The following is a 17691-nucleotide window of genomic DNA, read 5'->3' on the forward strand; positions in this document are numbered from 1 at the left end:
GTCTTTAAGTCAGTTTTTGCCCTGTAGTGGAACGCGTTTGTTCATAGTTTTTTGTTCTGATTCCTGCAGATCCCAGATGGCATCACAGGAGATTCGATGAGGGAGAGAATCAAGACCTTCACATATGATTTCTCCTACGACTCAGCAGACTGTAAGAGCTCCAGCTTCGTCTCTCAGGAAAAGGTAACCAGGCGTCCCATATGGTGTAAAGCAGGACTCCCCTTGCCTCTGTGATTATAAAGGAGTTGGATGGTCTATCTAAACATGGTGAAAGTATCAAAACGCACGGTTGCCAACTAAATCCACACAATCCATATTAGAAAAGCGAGCCTCTAAACGAGCCGTTTGGACTTCCGTAACTTTGTGGCGTCACAAAGGTTCGCTCATTATCATTTTTGTAAGAAATAATAGACTAACAAAGTGTTTTTTTCAAAGCGGTTGAGTGGTTGTCATTGTTTATTACCGGAGAGTTTTCCCTATCTGTAGCCGCCGGGCCGCGGCATCTCACGTTTCACTCTTGAAACGGTTAGCCAATCAGAACAGAGGGTCGTTAATATTAATGAGCCTTAAAGACACGGCGACAGAAACAGCCTGTTCTTGGTAAGGCTCAAAGAGATGCTGGAAAATGAACGTGTAAAAATGGATTGAGAGTGTTTTTGGTACATGTGTTTGGTACACCACACACACAGCTTTGAATGGACCTCAAGACAGAAAATAAAACACTGGAGAGTGGAGAATATGGACCTTTAACCAGATTATACATAAATCAGCTTATGCCACTCGAAGGTGATTTTATTTTCTCTGTTCTTTTTGGATTAACAGTGGTAAAAAAGGGGGTGGATTCTGGGTTGCAGTGTGGAGGATTTGTCTCACTCTTGCTCTCGGTCAAAAGAGCTTGCTGCTGATAGTGTGTGTGTTTACTCAAGCCTCTGACATGACTTCATGTCCATGTGTAATCTTGTCATAAGCTTCCTCGTATCATATTACAGATATTCCAGCTCTCCAACATCGATACTGAGCTTCTTAGTCATGTGGAACTCTGAGGAAAATGTTGGGCAACCTTGTGAACGTCAACAGCCTTATACATGGCAAACTTTTAATTTTTTATATTTTATTTTTCATTTTTCTGAATATAGAACATACAAGCCTATAAGCATACCTATAACCTATAACCTATAACACTGAAAAAATACAAGGTAGAGACATTTAGACTAATTTCATGAGAGATCATTTTGACAGAATCACTTCATCATATCTGTATTAGACCTTTCCATTGTTGACAAACAAATGCAAGGTTTCAGTGTAGTCAGTGTAAGGCTGCCAAATTTTCAGAAAGCAGTCATGTTTCTTCCTTAAAATATATGTAATTCTCTCCAGCAGTTCACATCGATTCATTTCTGAGAGCCAAAGTCCTGTTATACTTATACTACAAACCTAAAGGCTTGCGTGTCTCTTCAGTTTGATTCCACACTTCAGTTGCATTTTATCAACATCGTTTAAATCCAGTAACTATGGAGCCAGGTTAATCTTAGATATTCTACATGTAAATGCGCCTTATAAAAGAAAACTTGCAAAAGTCCTTAAAATTAGAATCCCTTGTTTCTTTATAAAAGCTTAAATTCGTAAACTATGATTTTCTAAAAATTGACTGTAACTGTTTCCACTGATTTGTCTTAGTTTGCTGATTGTCTGCTGTGTGGTGATGTGTGAATGAACTTCCATGTCTTCCATGTTTTTATAACTGTATTGTTGTTAGCAGGTCTCTCTTGAAAAAAGATCTTGATTTCAATGATAATATGAATGGGACAATCTGCTTATCTCCTGATACAATTCGATGCCCAATCTGAGATTCAGGATTCAATACAACCACGATACGATGTGATCAATAAAAGTTCAGTGACAACAAAGGCTGACTGTGAATTCTGTTTATTTCTGAGACACAAATCTTTCTAGCGATGCCATTGGCTGCTAGAATGTAAACAACAATTTAAAAATGTCATTACAAAGTGACAATAATATAATTTGGATGGAGAGCTTGTGAAACTGTGATGGTCAAGAGTCTCATTAGTGATTACTACAGCAGAATAACATGGAGCTGATATCACCATTAATTTCTCTGCCCCACGATACGTATTGTCACATTTTTGTATTGCGATATATTGAATTTCAGTACATCGTCCCATCCCTAAATAATAATAATGATAATTTCTCCTTTAATGTCCAGGTTTTCAGAGACTTGGGCTCTGATGTGCTGAAGGCGGCGTTTGAGGGCTACAACGCCTGCATCTTCGCCTACGGTCAGACCGGCTCGGGGAAGTCCTACACCATGATGGGAAATCCGGTGAGACAAACACTTCTCCCACTAGACATTTTACGTTTACATATCAGGCATTCAGTAGACGCTCTTATCCAGAGCCACTGAGCCATGAGTTTTAACAGCATAATAAACCTCTCAGACTCCAGATCTGACCCGCCGATCTGTCTGGTCCGCTGCCAATGCTGCACTCAGCTGTTCACATGAACAGTGAAGTCATCAAGCAAGGCTTCAGCCGCTCTCCATTCACCTTCATTTTCTAGTGATTAGTGGAGAAGACAGAAAATGTGGAGGGTCAAAGGTCATGAGCTGTCTGTACTTAATCTGGCGTTTTGTGTTGGAAATCTTGGGAGGGGGGAAAGTCAGACTCCAAACTCAGCCATGTGAGGGATTATTCATATGCTTTATCTTATCAACAATGGACAATGAATTGGATTAGCAGCTTCACATCGTCAATAAACCTGCTGGCTGTAAGATTACATCCAGAGGTAAACAGAGGGAGACGGAGGAAATTTAGAAAGTGACACTCATGTAATCTGCTCATGGATGCAAAACAAAGTAAGATTTCTAGTGGTTAGAGAGACATCCTTCAACTGGAGGAGTGGGGTTTAAACTGCCATGTAGGTAAACATCATTTTAACATCAATAAATCATAACCACATTAATTCTGAGACATTCGTATAATTACAGTAAACAAACCAGACCCTCAGTGGTCAGCCTGTCAGCCTCTACCAGCCTCTACTCTGCATCCTCCATTGTTTCTCCACCTGGTGGATCTGGAGGGAAATCTGCTGGATCGCTTTACGGCACAAAACAGGAAGAGGTTCTGTTCTTCCAGAGCAAACGGAGCTAAAGCTGAAAGAGTTTCTGGCAGCAGATGGTGGAAGGAGGGAAAGGAAGATGGAGAAATCACTTCCAACATGTTGATCCTCTTCAGGGAGGGGGAGGGGGGGCAGGAAGCAACGGGGCTGATGGGAAATGTAGTCTTAATGTGGAGAAACACTAGAACTAACAATACTACTGGAGTGAGATAGAGGAGAACAATCGTCCCTAACATGCTCTCATTGGTTTACCAAGGCAGCACTGTTAATTTAATGATGATGTGTTGATGGTTCAGAAAGCTCCTGAGGTCTGATGCGTCTCGGTGTTCTGTGCTCAGGGAGATGCGGGTCTCATCCCAAGGATATGTGAGGGTTTGTTCAGCCGGATCGCCGGAGCGACTCGATGGGACGAAGCTTCCTTCCGCACAGAAGTCAGGTGAGTCAGGATCCAGAGCGTATGATGAAAGGTGGTAGTTTAAAGAAATACTCTGACATTGTAATATAAGTAAATGTTCCTTTTGCTCCTCTCTGTCACCGATCGTTCTGACTACAGTGATTCAACCTACTGTATATCCAGTTCATAAAGCTTCTCCACTGTCTGTTCTAAACAGCCGGTGTCTGGTAGCTCTTTCCTGGGAAAAATCCTCTGCCACACAGGAAGTGATGTGTTTTATGTTTCCGGTTTGTTTGGAATCAACAAACAAAATGCTGCACATAGCACCGTAAACTAAAGGCTGACAGACGTAAAGCCGCTCATATTTGGGAAACGGGCAAACTTGAAAAGACAGTTCCTCATCAGTCAACCTGGTGTTCGTCTCTGTCATGTGTTCCTGTGGTTTCTGCGTTCAGCTACCTGGAGATTTACAACGAGAGAGTTCGGGATCTGCTGAGGAGGAAATCCACCCAGACCTACAACCTGAGGGTGAGGGAGCACCCCAAAGACGGGCCGTACGTCGAGGGTGAGAGCAGAGGGAAACACACCAGGGCTGCTGTGGGGTGGGATCGGTCATTCGTTTGTATTTTTACATAGTTTTCCATTTTTTGTTCAATTTCTGTTCAGTTATAATTAGTTTCAGTGTGGCTTTGGCCCTATTTATTTATTTATTTATTTATTTATTTACGACTGTCAGTTTCAGTTCTTGTTTCAGTATTTTTGATAGGGATGGCGTCATGACAGAATTTCAGAACAGTTATTTTATGTGGTAACACAAATATTTTTTTCCTTTTTTTTTTTTTTTTTTTTACACTTTTTTACCCTGCACATAAACAAAAAGACAAAAACTAAAAACATGTCACATACTTTTTACTACATTTTAGTTGATTTATTTCTGATGGTGGATGGACAAAGACTTGAATATCTGACTTTGACACTGCTCAATATTTCTGTAAGGAGTGGGAAAGGAAGGAATCCTTATTTATTCTGAATGAATTATTGGATACTATGATATTCATAGTTTGTAATGTAATTTGAAGGTGAATTATAGATGGACAACATGTACTCTATGTTTTCAGTATATTTTGTTTGATCACTTTGTTTCGCAGTGTCTGAAAGCCGATGTGGGCGGGGCAGCAGTATGGTGTATGGTGCTTTAATAAAATCAAAATCAATCAATCAATGTAGCTTTTTCACTGTTTCATTTTTATTTTTATTTCAGTTTACGACAGTGTGTTTTAGCACCTCGTTTATAATAACCTGGCTAAACACAGAACTGCAAGTCAGTCAAAGAAATGGATCATGCAAAAAGCATTTGTCCTGCAGATCCGAGCTGATATTGATCAAGTGTGAGCTCCACCTCTAACCTGCTCCTCCCCCTCTGACCTCAGATCTGTCCAAACACCTGGTGCAGAACTACAGCGATGTGGAGGAGCTGATGGAGGCCGGGAACATCAACCGCACCACCGCCAGCACCGGCATGAACGACGTCAGCAGCCGTTCCCACGCCATCTTCACCATCAACTTCACACAGGTCCGCAGCTACTGACTGACTTCTTAAAGTGAATTTCTGTTTTTCCAGCGGTTTGCTTCAGTCTGATGAGGCAGCAGGACTCACAGATTACACACTGACACTTTAAAGGCTTGAGTTTAGAGGTGCGTTCACACCCAGCATGTGAGAAGGTGTAAGGAGTGAGAACGTAATCCAACCAACTACAGGAAACCACACCTAGACACAAGGGATTATGGTATAATAAGTAGATGGATGCCGTTCCTCATGCTTGGAAAGCCTAGCAAAACAAAATGAAGTCTGGACTGATGCTCATATTCAGCTATTTCTTCATGTGTTCTTAACTGGTATGAACACCACAGAAGAAGAGTCAGAGTCCATCATGTTAGATAAAGTTACAGAGAGTCTGGAGTCAGATTAGTTTTGCCCGTTGTAAATTCTCTGTGGAAGTCAGGCAGGGAATTTAACAAATGGATCAGATTACAGGAATATGGCAGAATATATTTTCCAACTTGTTTCACACATTCACTGCATCAGATGGTTTTCAGCCCAACTGGAGTGGAAGCTCAACCCGACTCAAGTTGTAGAAAGTCAAAGAAAATTTGAATTTGAATGTTGATTGTATCTCTTGAGAGCTGCAAGTGCTGTAAATATTACTGTTGTTGCTTGTGTGTATGTGTGTGTCTGTGTGGGAGTCGCTGAGTTTTTAAGGTGATTTTAGTTTTTTTTTTTTTTTTTTCTTGTGTGATTTCTCATTAATAAGCATCAAAATTCTCCCCCCCCCCCACCCCCCAGGCTAAGTTCGATGCGGAGATGCCCAGTGAGACGGTCAGTAAGATCCACCTGGTGGATCTGGCGGGCAGCGAGCGAGCCGACGCCACCGGAGCCACCAGCGTGCGTCTGAAGGAGGGAGGAAACATCAACAAGTCGCTGGTCACTCTGGGAAACGTCATCTCCGCTCTGGGTGAGGGACCACAATACACACACATTAATAACCATAATCATAACCAATCATAATAATTTTATATAGCTCTAAACAAAGTTACAAAGTGCTTTACATAAAAATAAGAGACAAGAAGAATAACGATTACAATAAAACACAAGGGATAAGCAAAGCAAAAATATATTGAATATATCTAATGAAACCATACAAATACTTAGAATAATTAGAAGTATAAAGTATGATCTGTAAATTTCAAATAATATTCCCTAATTTGTTTCAAATCTCATTTTGTGAGCAATATGAACCAGTATTTGCTTTTATCATTCAGAATCAGAAAACAGAATCGTGTATCACGATAATTCCATATCATAATTTCATCGTGATACGATTCTACTTGAAGATGATAAACAATAATATTTAATTATTGCCAAGCCCTAATTGGTAAGGTTTCTAAATCTTAAATGTTAAAATGAAACAGATCGCCATATTAAGTTATGATGGGCTAAGAAAGTGGCAAAAAACATATTTTCTATTTCAAGTCAAACCAAGCATCTATTTGGATATACGTAAAATATAGATAACAGAGCAAATTCTGTATTAAGTTCTGCATTAAGTCTTCCACTTAAAATAAAAGGAAACGCATTCGCAGACATTCGCATATGAAAATAATGTCTTTGTCTATATATCTATAGTGAGTTGGTGTTAAGCCTATAAGAAAGTGATAATCAGAACTGTTATCTGTTTGAACTGTATTTACATGCATCAGCCCTGTCAGTGGACATTATATTTCATGACTGCTGTGTGTCTCCTGTCCAGCCGACCTGACGCAGGACGGACTGAACACCAACCTGAAGAAGAAGTCGGTGTTCGTTCCCTACAGAGACTCCGTCCTCACCTGGCTGCTGAAGGACAGTCTGGGGGGAAACTCCAAGACCATCATGATCGCCAGTGAGTCGCTCCTTCAGTTAGAGCATCAATCAGCTGGATCCTCTGTTTTTAAAGGAATAGTTCACCCAAAAATGTTAATATTTACTCACCCTCATAATAATTGATTACATTTATATCGCACTTTTCTAAGTACTCAAAGCGCTTCATACATCAGCTATCTCAGTGGAGAGTAGAGGACTGAAAGAGCCAATTGGGTAACGAGGGATGATTAGGTGGCCATGATGGAAGGAAGGCCTGTTTTTTGGGAACCGGGGTTACACCCCTGCTCTTGCGATGAGTGCCGATGGGATCTTTATTGACCACAGAGTCAGGACCTCGGTTTAACGTCTCATCCAAAGGACGGTGCTCACTCACAGGACAGAGTCCCTGTCTCTGCCCTGGGGCATTGGGGATATTATTCATGAGACCAGAGAGAAGAGCACCTCCTACTGGTCCTCCAACACCACTTCCAGCACCAGGTGGTCTCCCATCCAAGGACTAACCACAGCCAGACCTGCTTAGCTTCCCAGACAAGCTAGCGATGTGATGCAGGAGCTATGGTGCTGGCAAGTCACTCATGTCAGTCGAAACACCGGAGAAGTTTGTTTGTCCATATAACGCACAGTGAGTTAGCTAGTGCTGCTTCATGTCAGCCTTCTCCAAAATACTGAAGTGACCAGGGATTGGTTCTCTAGAGTCCCAAAAAGGGTAAAAAATGACCATAAAATGTCTCCAAACAGCTCATGCAGCATGATCTTTCCTCTCTGTGACAGCCATTTCCCCGGCTGATGTGAACTACGGGGAGACGCTCAGCACGCTTCGCTACGCCAACCGAGCCAAGAACATCATCAACAAGCCCACCATCAACGAGGACGGCAACGTGCGGCTGATCAGGGAGCTGCGGGCCGAGATCGCCAGGCTGAAAGCTCTGCTGGTCCAGGGAAACCAGGTAACAACGACTCAGAGACTCTGAAACCTCACAGATCAGAGTTCACACGGCGTTTCTCTGGGTGTGACGCTGAGACGATGCTGTGTGGCCATCAGGGTTACGCCTGAGCTCCACTGCACACGTAACATTTCCATATCCGGACTTGTTGCGGCCCAGTTGCAGCACTTTAAGCTGCAATTTTCATTTTAAGCTGTTACAGCAGGTCCGTTTTTGTTCCGCTGTGGTCTACTGGTTGTGTTGAGCCATTTTACCTGTAAGTGAACACAATTATCTAATTTTGGAGTATTTAAGTCACTTTTTTTGAGAGTGTAGGTGTACTGCAGCCAATCAGAAGCTTCTCAGCGGCTCCATAGATAACTTCATCTCCAACATTTATTTCAGTGACATTGGTTCATGTATCCTCTATTTTGTTTACTGACATGATGATAAATGACTATAATAAGCAAAATCTTGGCATTAATATACATTTATATGGCTCAAATATGCCGCAGACAGCTGCATAGTGCGACAAAAGTAGAAGCCGTGTGTATCTCCAAAGTTGCAGCTTCAATACAGCTCAGATTCAGATCCGGCAGTGTGCTCCGTGCAGCAGATGTATTGAAGTAAATGGCTGTGTATCTGATCTGACTCTTCGGACACAAACAGACGGAACAGAAACACTCCCAGTGTAGCTGAGACGCTTTTGCAAAGAGTCTTTTTTCTTTACATGAAATCAGTAGGGAGTGGCTGTGAGGAGGGAAAGTAGCCACTTTGGAAAAGAAGCTGCTACTGGCTTCTGTTTAGGTAGAGTGCCACACTTTGTAAAGCTGAGAAAAGTTCTATATTTTAGAGGAGCGCACATGATGCAGACTGCTTTTATGTGATTAGACCAATTACAGAAGAGAAGAGGCGGGGTTTCACGCTCTGTAGGCACGTTACTTTTTACAACAACCAGAATAGAGAAAGCAGCAGTAGAAAAGTTGTTAGTAGTTGTTCTGTTTCAGCTGATCTTTATGGAACAAAGTGTTTTTTGACCTACTTTTCATCTCCTCAGCACAAAATGTAGCTGAGGCAGCACTTTTTCTACAAAAAAAGGCAAATTAGACACAGAAGGACACTGAGGCACTTTGACTTTGACTGGATCTACTGACTGTAAAGTTCAGACAAAAACATCCCGCCAAATGTAGGAAATTACAAATTGATGTAGAAGTAGACGAGGCAGGTTGAGGGAAAGTGGGCTCACAGTAAATTACAACACTTCATCACTAAATAACTCCTGGAATGTGTTGAACATCAATGATTGATTAGTAAAAAGATTGATGAGTATGAGATTATCAGAGGGTGGAATTTTACTTTAAGGCTGTTTTCCTAAATTTGCCCTTTTATCTTTGTATTCTTACTTTTATACCCTCCTGGTTTTTTATGGTATTATAGTATTTTGGTATTTTTATTTCTTCTTAACTCATTTTACTCCTTTTCCAACTATTACTATATTACTATTACTGTGAATTGCTTTGCTTTGTATGTCTAACATTTTGTTCTTTGTTCTTATTATATTTTGTATGTGAAGCACATTTTGTATGAAAGGTGCTATACAAATACAGTTAATTATTATATTAATTAGGTTTAGGCTAGGGTTAGGGGTTAGGAACTGAATGAGGTCAATCGAAGATCCTTGTAAGTATAGAAAGACGTGTGTGTGTGTGTGTGTGTGTGTGTGTGTGTGTGTGTGTTGAGATGAGGTTAGTCATCGCTCCGACTTTAATTCAGCATGAGCATTCCTCCATGTTTGTCACTGAGACAAACCCCTGTTTATTTCCTGTAAGAGCGCAGTGTGTCTGACCTGTGTGTTTACTTGTCAGATCGCTCTGCTGGATTCTCCCACCGCTCTGAGCATGGAGGAGAAGCTGCACCAGAACGAAGCCAGAGTAAGTCTCCTGTCTGTCTCACGTTTATGTTTACAACGATTAAAACTGCTGTGTGTTAAAGTTAAAGCATTGAAATACCTCTAGAATGTTACCATGACTGAAGAGGGACTGGTAATGGCTGCTGAGTGAAGACTTCATCAAATCGACTGCTGCTTCCAAATAGATTTTTACAATGGGACTTCTTAAGTGAATGTTGGTTTCCTGACAGTGGCTGATGGAGAAGAAGAAAACTAAAACTTGCCAAAATTTGCTGTTGAACCATGCAATCAAAATTTGGTGTGAAGGTTTGGCTCCTAACTCTCTCTCCAGAACGAAGTAACTTGGCACCATCACTCTACTTTAAGTGATAATCCACAAGATCCTTGTCTTATTGATTTGGCTGTGTCTTTGGAAAATGCAGTGCAGAAACGTCACAGCAATGACCGCTTGGCTCCAGAGATCACCTGTCAATCAAACAGTGTGTGGGCGGAGCTTGGATTTTCTGTTGATGCAGTTTGAGTTTCTGCAGGTGGCGCTCTCCCGCTCTTCTTCTGTTTATTCCAGACAAACTGCTGTTGCTGCTGCCAGAAATGTCAAATGCATCACAGCAAATGTAAAAGCTGACATTTAAATTGCATGATGATGTCAAGGATTATTACTTTAAAGCAGTCGGCCAGGTAATGATGGCAGTGGATCTGCTACCGGTGAGTCAAGGTACAGACAAAAATACTAGTAGGACTTCGGATATAAGGCCGTTCTGTTGCTCATAGGATGAGTAATAAGTCGTCAGTAATAGAGAGAAGCAAAATGGACATTTATTTATTTATTTGAAAATGTCACAGATTATTACTTTAAGTGTAGTTTGGATGTTAGGAATGCTTGTGTCGATCCATCTACAAAACACTCTTCTGAAGTATTTTAAAGAAAGTCCAGACTGCAGCGTCAAACAAGACAAATGTTTATTAAAAGTTGACATGAGCTGAAAACTTGCCTGTTTCCTCTTGAAGTCTGTTTCTGCTGTTCTGCAGAGTTTTGCCTCGTTGCTTCAGACTGGTCTGACCGACCGGGTTCTGTGTGCTCTCTCGCAGGTTCTGGAGCTGACGAAGGAGTGGACCAACAAATGGAACGAGACCCAGAACATCCTGAAGGTGAGAGCGAGCCCTCGTTAAGCAATATCACCACAGGTCTATAGACAAAGCTGTTCGTCAAGTACTGGTCATTTGAGACAACAGGTTATGATTTTTGTCTTGTATTCGTCTCCGGCATCGAAAACCGTTCCCTCAGGATTCCACTACAACACAGAAACTGTTTCTATGAGAACAGCTGTAAAGCAGAGTGATTCATATAAGCCCCTTTCACACATGCAGCCGGTTCTGTAATGTAACGGCAGGCTGTCATGTGTGAAAAGGATCCGAATGCCGGTAAATCACTTCTGCCAATTTCACTGCTCAAGATGTTGTAAAGTTACTAGTAAAGTTCCATATCGACCGTATGTGTGAACGATGCCAGAACATTAACAGCAGAGCACAACGTTAAGACGCTCTGCTGTCCAACTGTAGGAGGAAATACAAACCACTAGACAATGAGCTGCAGCTTGACTTTTTTAGAGGAAAATGTTGAATTGGACAGACGGTGAAATAAGAGAGAAAGGTTATAGACGCCAAACATGTTCTCAGCGCGTTTCTTGAATTTACTCACTATTTGTTGATGCTGGTTGTTGATCGTAATGATGATGATGATGATGGTGGTGATAAATGGATGGAGTAGCAGGTGAAGTTGTGACGCAACGAAAAAACTGAAATAGGCCTTTTCAGAATATGATGATGAGTAAATCAAATAATACAAAAAGTAACCAAAATAATGAAACAAAGGTTACATTATTTCTGATTGTTTCACGGTTGAAAACTACTACATTCTCTGGTGTCTTCCACCTGGATCAGTTTACTGGCAGTGGCCCCATGATTGCTCACTTCCTACACTTACTACAGACAACACTGTTTGTGTCTGTTGAAAACAGGGACTTGGCCACCAGGTGATGCTATTCCTCTAAACTATTCACAGAAAAAAGGTAAAGAAAAGAAATGGCTCTAACGCTCGGAGTTCAGGCGGACGGAGAGATTAGCCGCCGTGTTTTCAAACTGCAGAGACGCGGTTTAACAGTATTGAATGTATTGCCAGCATTGTGTGAATGGCAGCATGACGTTAAAAAAGCAAAAAAGCATGACTTGTGTGAACAACACAAAATGCTGCCTTTACCGGAATAATTAAAACGGCAATTTTATGGGTTTCATGTGTGAAAGGGTCTAGTGAAACATCCCAGTGCTGTTATACTGTACATCAGCCTCCTGTCCAATCAGATTACTCGACCGGATCGAACTGTTGTACTTGGCAGCTCCCTGTGGGAACGTCTGTAACTGTACAGATGTAAAGTGCGGCATTGCTGGAAAACAGCCTGCATGCTCAGTGATCTGTTGCAGGATAAATAAGTTTTTAAAAAAAAAAGGCTTTTGACAGTGAATTTAAACTGGTGTCCCTGCAGGAGGAGACTCTGGCTCTGAGGAAGGAGGGGATCGGTGTGGTGCTGGACTCGGAGCTGCCGCACCTCATCGGCATCGACGACGACCTGCTCAGCACCGGCATCATCCTGTACCACCTGAAGGTCAGAACGCATGCACATTTATATTCCAGCCTTCCTCAGGAATCATAGAGGTTCACTACATCCTCACAGTGTCTTAAACCAACTTGTTATATGATTTTAAAAATGTTTACACTGTTGCTTGCCCCTGGTTCTCAGCATAAAAGGGGAAAACGTGAGAAAAGTCAACCTAGCAATGTGTAGTACCAGTGTGTAGCAGTGTGTAGTACCAGTGTGTTTGGGTGATATATTTATTCCCTCAGGTTTACCCCAGCTCCAGTGAAGTGAAATAAATAACCCTGAAATGTCATAACAGTCTCCAGAAATTAGGATTAAATCGCTAAATCGCCCTGAGGGGAGAAGGGATAGAAAGCAGAAAAGTACATCTAATAGTCGAAGTTTTCACATTAACCTGAGGGGTTTTGATTAAATTGTCCCTTAAACGGTGACAACTGCCATGTAAAGTCTGTTCACCTGGGCTGGAAAAAGCCTCCTGTGGAAAAGATGTGTGTCTTTACTCTGTGTGACTTTGTGTTTTCCTGTGAGCAGGAGGGCAGAACCTATGTGGGCAGAGACGATGCCTCCACAGAGCAGGACATCAGTGAGTGAAGATTTCATTCATATACAAACCTGTCTGCAACTTACATCAGGGACTTTAGAGTTTTGAGTATAAGATGTTGGATCTCTGTAATGAAGAAAAATTGATTGGTAATACTTCGTTTTTTTCATTCATTATTATCTTAAATCATATCTTAAATTATTGGGTTGTTCCTTATTTCCTTTTTACGCATTTTATTCGTGTTTTTACCTTTTTTCTCATGAATGCATTTCCTACTTTTATCTCTCCTATATTGTACTGATCTTGTTTTCATGTCTTCCTGTAAAGCACCTTATAAGCTCTGCTTTTAGCTGAGTGCTCTATAAATACATTTTATTATTATGTTATAATGTTTAGTGTTGATGGTCAGTGAACAGCAGGCCTGATGTCTCGGTCTCATGCCTGTGTGTCTCCTGTCAGTCCTTCACGGTCTGGACCTGGAGAGTGAACACTGCCTGTTTGAGAACCAGAGCGGCACGGTGACTCTGGTCCCGCTCGGCGGGGCTCAGTGTTCGGTGAACGGAGTCCAGGTGACCGAGCCGTCCCAGCTCAACCAAGGTGAGAGGCGCAGCGCCGTCCGGACACGGGACAGCTGGGGGGGGTCCAGGGTTTCAGGGGGAAGCTGGGGCAGAAGTTAGAGAAGTGGATTTGTGACTGGAAGGTCGTCTGGTTCGAACCGGCTGGGTGGAAAGTGAAGGAGTAACTCTTTCTCCTCCCTCAGCAACTACTGTTGATTTCAGACACTGAAAGGATAATACCAGTGCAATTATACCTTTTTTTTCCTCCATTATTGTTCTGCTACAGGTTTTTCCAACATCCTGGAAGTCATACATTCCCATTATTTTCAAAAATACATTACAAACTGAGATTTTATTTATTAAATAACACATTTAGTGTATTTTTTCCTAACACACAGCTAATTATTGCATTGAATGGGACTGTTTTCATTTTTCCCATTACTGTTACGTTCTTCTGGTGAAGAGGCAAAACCAAACTTACAGAGCGGAAGACAAATACACACAATGATCTGTTCACATTCAGTTCAGCAGAACGGAACGACTTCTGATACGATGGAAGCAATGATTGTGGCGAAGAATACAATACACGTGAAATTTAAAATGATGGATTACATTTGTCAAGGCAGCAGCTTGGAAACAGTTTTTAATCTATTATTGAAAACAATGGGAGTCCATGAGTTCAAACAGACAGGAGGAGCTTCTGACTGTGGAAATGCATCGCTGGGTTTAGACTTTTCATGGGCAAAAAATTTGTATTCTCCTTTTTAAAGAGGCATTCAGTCGACCTCTATCAGCGACTAGTAGGAGCTGCAGCAACACTGATGGAGCTTCTCTCCTCCCACACACATCTCAAATGAGTAATTTTCCTTGACATCCCGAGTTATTCCCTTAACTACAGCTGACTAACAGTGCAGTCACAGTAAAAATGATGCTCAGACTGAAAACCTGTTCATGAAAGGTGAATCTACCCTGTAGTGTTTTGTCCTGTTGTGTTGTGCAGGTGCTGTTATTCTGCTGGGCCGGACCAACATGTTCAGGTTCAACCACCCGAAGGAGGCGGCCAAGCTGAGGGAGAAACGCAAGGTGAGGAATCGGATCCTCAGACTGGATCCTCCTGGCAGTCCGGAGGTCCAGGATGGTAGACAGTTGACAGTAAACATAGCTACTACCAGTTGATTTTTTTAATATCAACTGGAAAATGCACTTTTTCATGAGCATCATTAAAGCAGCACCAGGCAACTTTGCATGTTGGCAGAACCGAGTGGCAGGGAAACTTTAAGGGCTTCAAAACCCAGAGATCCTGTAAGGTGAGGTCAGTGAACTGCACACGGCACGCTCATGTCTACCAGCCTGGTCTGTGTGATTGATTTATATGATGATAATAATAATAATAATAATAACCTTTATTTGTATAGCACCTTTCATACACAACATGCAGCTCAAAGTGCTTTACATCAATAAAAGGCAGATAAAAGACAGATTAAAAAGATAAAATTCATATAAAAGAACAAGCAAGATGCATTGCATTAAAAGAATCAAATCAAGTAAAATAGAAAGATAGAAGAACACAACAAATACTCCCACTTTTAGATGCACATTGTGAGTGAACCCATATGTTTTTCTTTAATTTACTTTTCCCCTGTCCTTCCTGATTCTACTCTTGATCCGATATTTACGTCAGATCTCACTGCCTCAGGCAGACGAGAATCATAGATTCTCCTCTTGGTCAAAAACCTCACCATCCACAGATGGATGAGAATCATACAGGGTAAAGCTCTGTCCCCCCCACATATAGTGTTCACTTGTGCAAGTAAGCATTACCCGGACAAGACCAATGAAAATTTGTACTTGCCCGTGTCAGCTCTGTTGGGATCCTGAACAGAAACAGTTAAAATGAAGGCTACTTAAAAGCTAAGCTGAAAAGATAAGTTTTTAGCAGTCGTTTGAAAATGCTTACAGAGCCCGCCTCTCTAATATTCTTTGGGAGGGTGTTCCACAGTTTAGGAGCATAGTTAAAAAAGGCTGCATCCCCAATCTTCTTTTGAGTGGGGTTTTGTACTTCTAACAAACCAGCAGTAGAAGACCTGAGGGCTCTTGATGGAATGTAGAACAGCAGGGATTCTGTAATGTAGGCCGGTCCTAAGCCATTGAGAGCTTTGTATACAAGTAAAAGAACTTTAAAATCAATTCTAAAGGACACTGGGAGCCAGTGCAATGTAGCTAGAACCGGAGTGATATGCTCTCGCTTCCTTGTTTTTGTTAAAAGCCTAGCTGCAGAGTTTTGGATAAGCTGAAGCCTCTCAATAGACTTTTTTGGGAGGCCGGTAAAAAGGGCGTTGCAGTAGTCCAGTCTACTTGTAACAAACGCGTGAGTTAGCTTTTCAGCATCTTTCTGGGTTAGGAAGGGCCGCACCTTGGCAATATTTCTAAGATGAAAGAATGCTGTTCTGGTCACCTTGTTTATATGGGAATTAAAACTTAGATCAGAATCTAAGATAACACCCAGGCTTGTTACTTCTGATTTGATCGAGGGATTCAGGTTCCCAAGTCTTGTGGAGAGTTCTTCTCTTTTGGCTTTGGGGCCGACCAAAAGTATTTCTGTCTTATCTTCATTCAGTTTTAAGAAATTTGTGTTCATCCAAAAGGAAACCAAAGAGATGAGAGAGGCAAAAGAAGTTCTTCTCAAAATTCAGTTACCTCTCGCTGCCACTTTGGGTCTCCACTGTGCAAATTTTAAATTATAGCTTTAAACATTGATATCAGATCCAAAAATCCTGATTCATTCAGGATCTAGTCTGAATTCATAACACTGAAACCACACATGATGCAGTCCCACCAAGACCCTCTGTCACCTCCCACACTGTCTGACTGACTGTGACCTCTGACCTCTGACCTCTGACCCTTGGTGTTTTCCCAGAGCGGCCTGCTCTCCACATTCAGCCTGTCCATGACCGATCTGTCCAAGTCCTGTGAAAACCTCTCCACCGTCATGCTCTACAACCCCGGGTGAGGAGAGTGTGTGTGTGTGTGTGTGTGTGTGTGTGAGTGAGTGTGTTGATGAGACTGTATATATATCTAAGTTCATCAGCTGCATGTGATGATCAGCTGTTCTGCATCAAACCCCCTCAGGACTCAAACTCCTTTCTTCATTTGCTGGTACTGCTGCTCAGCTTTTCATCTGATGCTATGGATCAGATTATTTATTTATTTGCGCAAATGAAGTGAAATAAAAAATACTACATATTTGATAACAAGATCCACAGAACAAACAGACTGCAGTTGGATTCTGCCAGAAAACAGCTGAGGAACTCTGTAGTTGGCAGAAGTGTCGGTCATACTGTAGCGATATATACTGAATAAAAATATAAATGCAACATGTAAAGTTCTGGTCGGATGTTTCATGAGCTAAAATAAAATATCCCATAATTCTTCCACTAAAACCTTATTTCTCTCAACTCTTGTGCACAAATTTGTGTGTTAGTCCACATTTCTCCTTTACCAAGAATTTCTTTAAATTGATTAATTTTCGTACATGAAATATAACTAAGTAAACTCTTTGAAATTGTTGCATGTAGGTTTATATTTTTGTTCAGTACAGTATAGCTGTAGTATAGCTATGTTTCCATTCAACTGCCCAGCACATTTTACACAAACGTCCCAACTGTTGCAGAAAGTAATTAGGTTGGACTTCCTTTATTAATTTTCTGGTGTCCTTTTTCTTATTCTATGCTTTTATAGTTTCACAATTTCCATTAGCTGTGTTCAGTCAGAAATAAGCTGGTTTTGCCAGCTTTCATAATTGATTTTTTTTCCTAATTGGTCTTAAATTCAATTCCAGGTAGCATTAAAAACGTCTTAAAAACTCTTAAATGTTGCTTTCTGAAATCTGCAGATAGCCTGTTGCTCAGTGCTGCATTTGGGGGGAAAATTGAGCTTGGAAATATTTATTGTATTTAGTCAAATCGGGAAAAGTATAGCCAAAGAAGACTCTTTTAAAGATTATTTTTAAACTTCGGAGGCTGTAAATAGATCCATAGACTTCTCTAATTGTACCTCAAGAACAGAAAATATCCTCTCTGGTTTGTTTCAATATGAAGAACACAATGTGCTGTCTGTGCTCTGTGGTGAAAGCCCAGTGGATTAACTGTGTGTCTGCC

General features: G+C 41.3%; 2 protein-coding genes across 3 annotated transcripts in view; one reads left to right on the plus strand and one right to left on the minus strand.

Annotated features, from left to right (window-relative positions):
- The window catches only part of snrpb2 (small nuclear ribonucleoprotein polypeptide B2), a 59378-nt gene that overhangs the window by 10043 nt on the left and 31644 nt on the right, over window positions 1-17691 (minus strand). The window lies entirely within an intron of this gene.
- Window positions 1-17691, plus strand: part of kif16ba (kinesin family member 16Ba) — a 37444-nt gene that overhangs the window by 2885 nt on the left and 16868 nt on the right. For both annotated transcript variants that reach the window (XM_078291809.1, XM_071899882.2), the window contains exons 3-17: window positions 70-183; window positions 2225-2341; window positions 3474-3571; window positions 3985-4094; window positions 4960-5102; window positions 5874-6042; window positions 6838-6969; window positions 7722-7897; window positions 9739-9804; window positions 10872-10931; window positions 12323-12442; window positions 12968-13019; window positions 13437-13574; window positions 14535-14617; window positions 16452-16540. In XM_078291809.1, coding sequence (XP_078147935.1) covers window positions 70-183; window positions 2225-2341; window positions 3474-3571; window positions 3985-4094; window positions 4960-5102; window positions 5874-6042; window positions 6838-6969; window positions 7722-7897; window positions 9739-9804; window positions 10872-10931; window positions 12323-12442; window positions 12968-13019; window positions 13437-13574; window positions 14535-14617; window positions 16452-16540 — 1667 coding nt within the window. The remainder of the gene's footprint in view (window positions 1-69; window positions 184-2224; window positions 2342-3473; window positions 3572-3984; window positions 4095-4959; window positions 5103-5873; window positions 6043-6837; window positions 6970-7721; window positions 7898-9738; window positions 9805-10871; window positions 10932-12322; window positions 12443-12967; window positions 13020-13436; window positions 13575-14534; window positions 14618-16451; window positions 16541-17691) is intronic.

The sequence above is a fragment of the Centroberyx gerrardi genome, chromosome 3 (genome assembly GCF_048128805.1).
Source record: "Centroberyx gerrardi isolate f3 chromosome 3, fCenGer3.hap1.cur.20231027, whole genome shotgun sequence".
Classification (NCBI taxonomy): domain Eukaryota; kingdom Metazoa; phylum Chordata; class Actinopteri; order Beryciformes; family Berycidae; genus Centroberyx; species Centroberyx gerrardi.